The sequence below is a fragment of the Myotis davidii genome, unplaced genomic scaffold (genome assembly GCF_000327345.1).
Source record: "Myotis davidii unplaced genomic scaffold, ASM32734v1 scaffold72, whole genome shotgun sequence".
In the NCBI taxonomy this organism is placed as follows: Eukaryota; Metazoa; Chordata; class Mammalia; order Chiroptera; family Vespertilionidae; genus Myotis; species Myotis davidii.
Window position 1 is genome coordinate 2,489,873 of NW_006284618.1, and position 2,804 is coordinate 2,492,676.

At 64.2% G+C, this 2,804-nt stretch overlaps 1 protein-coding gene across 1 annotated transcript in view; it reads left to right on the forward strand.

Annotated features, from left to right (window-relative positions):
• Positions 1-2,804, forward strand: part of CFAP46 (cilia and flagella associated protein 46) — a 52,853-nt gene that overhangs the window by 8,674 nt on the left and 41,375 nt on the right. The window contains exons 12-16 of the mRNA XM_015572532.1: positions 55-283; positions 364-484; positions 1,032-1,155; positions 1,526-1,656; positions 2,638-2,762. Of these exons, the coding sequence (XP_015428018.1) occupies positions 55-283; positions 364-484; positions 1,032-1,155; positions 1,526-1,656; positions 2,638-2,762 (730 nt within the window). The remainder of the gene's footprint in view (positions 1-54; positions 284-363; positions 485-1,031; positions 1,156-1,525; positions 1,657-2,637; positions 2,763-2,804) is intronic.

Genomic DNA, 2,804 nt, shown 5'->3' on the forward strand with positions numbered 1-2,804 from the left:
GCTCGCGGGCGGCCAGCGTGCCTCGCACCCCCTAACGCCGTGCTTGCTCTCCAGCCTCATGGTCCTGCTTCGGTGCCAAGTGCACATGGAGATGGCGCGCATCGAGGAGGGCGAGGACCGCCTGGAGCCCGCCATGGAGCACCTGCAGAAGGCCATGCGCCTGGACGGCCAGGGCCTGTACCAGGAGAAGCTCAAGATGGCCTTTAACCGGCTGCGCCTCTGCTCCATGCTGTACCAGTCCCCCGAGCGTGCCGAGGACAAGGCCATCATGGCCATCGAGCAGGTGCGGCACGGGGCCCCACGGCGCCTCTTCAGAGCCCGAGAGCACTCAGGAAAGGCTGGAACCATCTCTCCCTCGCGCAGGCAAAGAAGGCCATGCCCAAAGACAGCGTCCGGAAGAAGCGGGCCCTCCTGGTGAACGCGGGCCTGGCCCTGGCCCCCGACACCTTCCAGATCGTGCTCGACAGCGAGAACGAGACCAAAGGTAGGTGCCGCCTCCCTCCCGGGGCACCAGCCTCCAGCTGCGAGGCAGAGCCCGCTCCCCCTCTCCCCCACATCCCCCTCTGCGCCCCGCCCCGGGTAGGGACCGGGAGATCTGAGCCCGGCCGCCTTGCCCTCTGCCCACCAGGCCCTGACATGGAGCTCTCAGGAGGGGCAGCCTCTAACACCAAACTGCTCAAACACCTGGCGCTGGGCAGGCACCGGCATGAGGGAGAGCCAACTAGGGCCTGGGTGGCGCTGCCACGGGCCAGAGCAGGGCGGGGTGACCAGGCCTAGCCTGCAGCACGCTGTGCCCAGTGGCCTGGCAGCTTCCCCCTTGCACACAGGCACCGTGAGCTCGACCTAACTCCCATCAAAAGACTAAATGTGCCCCGGGGAGGGGTCGCTCTACACTCCGCCCGAGCCCAGAGCCCTGGGGTTGCCGTGACGGTGGCTGCACAGATCATCCCTGGAACGGAGGTGCAGTCCCTCCGTGTCACGTGACCCCTTGCATGACGTCAGACTTGTTTGTCTTTCGTTTCTGTCCTCAGTTTCCATCGGGAGAAACAGGGGCCGGTTCACCGTCCTCTATGCCAAAGCGCGGCACCACATCCTCAGCGTGGAGAAAGCCGCCGGGCACGTGCGGCGCTTGGGGAGTGAGAATGAAAAGGAGAGGTGAGTGGGGACCCGGAGAGGGACAGGTCACACACAGCCAAGCCCCCGACCGTCTGCAATGGCCGAGCCGACTGCGGCCCTGGCCCCACGCGTGGTCCTGGAGGCCGGCGGGAGGCGGCGCACGGCTGGGGGGCCTGGCAGGGGAACCACCCCATTGCCCCTGAGACCAAGCATGTTAACTGAACGACGGGGTGTGGCTGCCATGACACTGGGCTCGTGAGCATTGATTGTCTCATGGTCGCTTTTCTGCAACCTTAAAACTGTAGACCCACCAGTGCCTTCTTCTCAGGAGCAGCCGTTCTAGTGGTCTCTGCTTCTACCAGCCACAGCCGAGTTCACATTTTCCTTCGTTTGGGTCTCTGGTGAGCAGAGTGCTGATTTGGGCGGAGCTGGCCAAGGTTGCCCGGAAGCAAGGTGTGTGGGATGTTTGCCGGACAGCCAGCCGCTTCTGCCTCCTGTACGACAGCGTCAAGGTGAAGAAGATGGCGCGGGCGAAGAAAGGTGGGCGCAGCCCCCGTCAGCGCCCAGCTCACTGCCAGGCGGCGAGCCCAGCAGGGCCGCCTGGTCCTGGGAGAGGCCGGGTTGGTTCTGAAGTGAGGGGGTCAGTGTGCCAGGACTTGAGTCCAATGGGTCTTTAAGTGCAAACAGAGTTTTACAGATGTTTGCAGCTGGCTGGCTGCAGACACTGTTCGTGATGGGGAGACAGTGATGTGAGGGTCACCCCGGGGGAGAGAGTGATCATGTGTTCGCTCCCTGAGAATGTGACGGTGAGAGTGATGGTGATGACAGTCACCCCGAGAATGTGACGGTGAGAGTGATGTCGATGACAGGGTCACCCTGAGAATGTGATGGTGAGAGTGATGGTGATGACAGGGTCACCCCGAGAGGGGGACGGTGAGAGTGATGGTGATCACAGGGCCATGGTTGCTTCCTATTCAATCATCTTGTTTGACTCTCACAGTCACTGTGGGGTGGTTAGGGGGTGAGAAAAGGGAAGGGACCTGTTGTGCGTGAGAGACCCAAGGCCATGTCGTGGGTCCTATGGGCTGAGTGTCGAGGCCGGAGCTGACGGCGTGGGTGAGGGGTGAGTGTGGAGCCGCCTCCGTGCAGGCGTGCTTCCCAGGAGTGTGGGCAGGCACTGGGTCCGGGATGCGTCCAAGTGCCATCCCTGGAGGAGCTCTGGTCTAGTGGGCAGTGAAGACACAGGGCCTGTGAGAGGTGAGAGGCGGCCCGGAGGCGGGGGTGGCAGGCTTGGCGGGCAGAACCACAGGAGCAAAACCAAGAATGTGCAGTCTGTAGCGTCAGGTAGAGACGGGGACACCTTTGTCACCCCCCCGGGGCCCACACACCTGGGGGAGTTTCCTCCGCCCCCTCCTGGGCACAGTGCCCACCCCTCAGAGACCCGCCCACCCCGGAGCCGGGCGGGGCAGCCGTCCTGCCTGGTGACCTGGGGCCTTGTCTGACGCGCGGCTGTTCCCCCAGGAAGGAAGAAGCGGGGCGCGGACGGCTCGTTAGATGCCAAGGCCCACTCGCAGGTCCTGCTGCAGCGGCCCGGGTCCCCCAGCCTGCTGCGGAAGTTCGCGGAGGTGGGGTTCATCAGCCCAGAGGTATGTCCTGTGCACAGGTTGGCCGGCGGGCCCGGGGCCCCT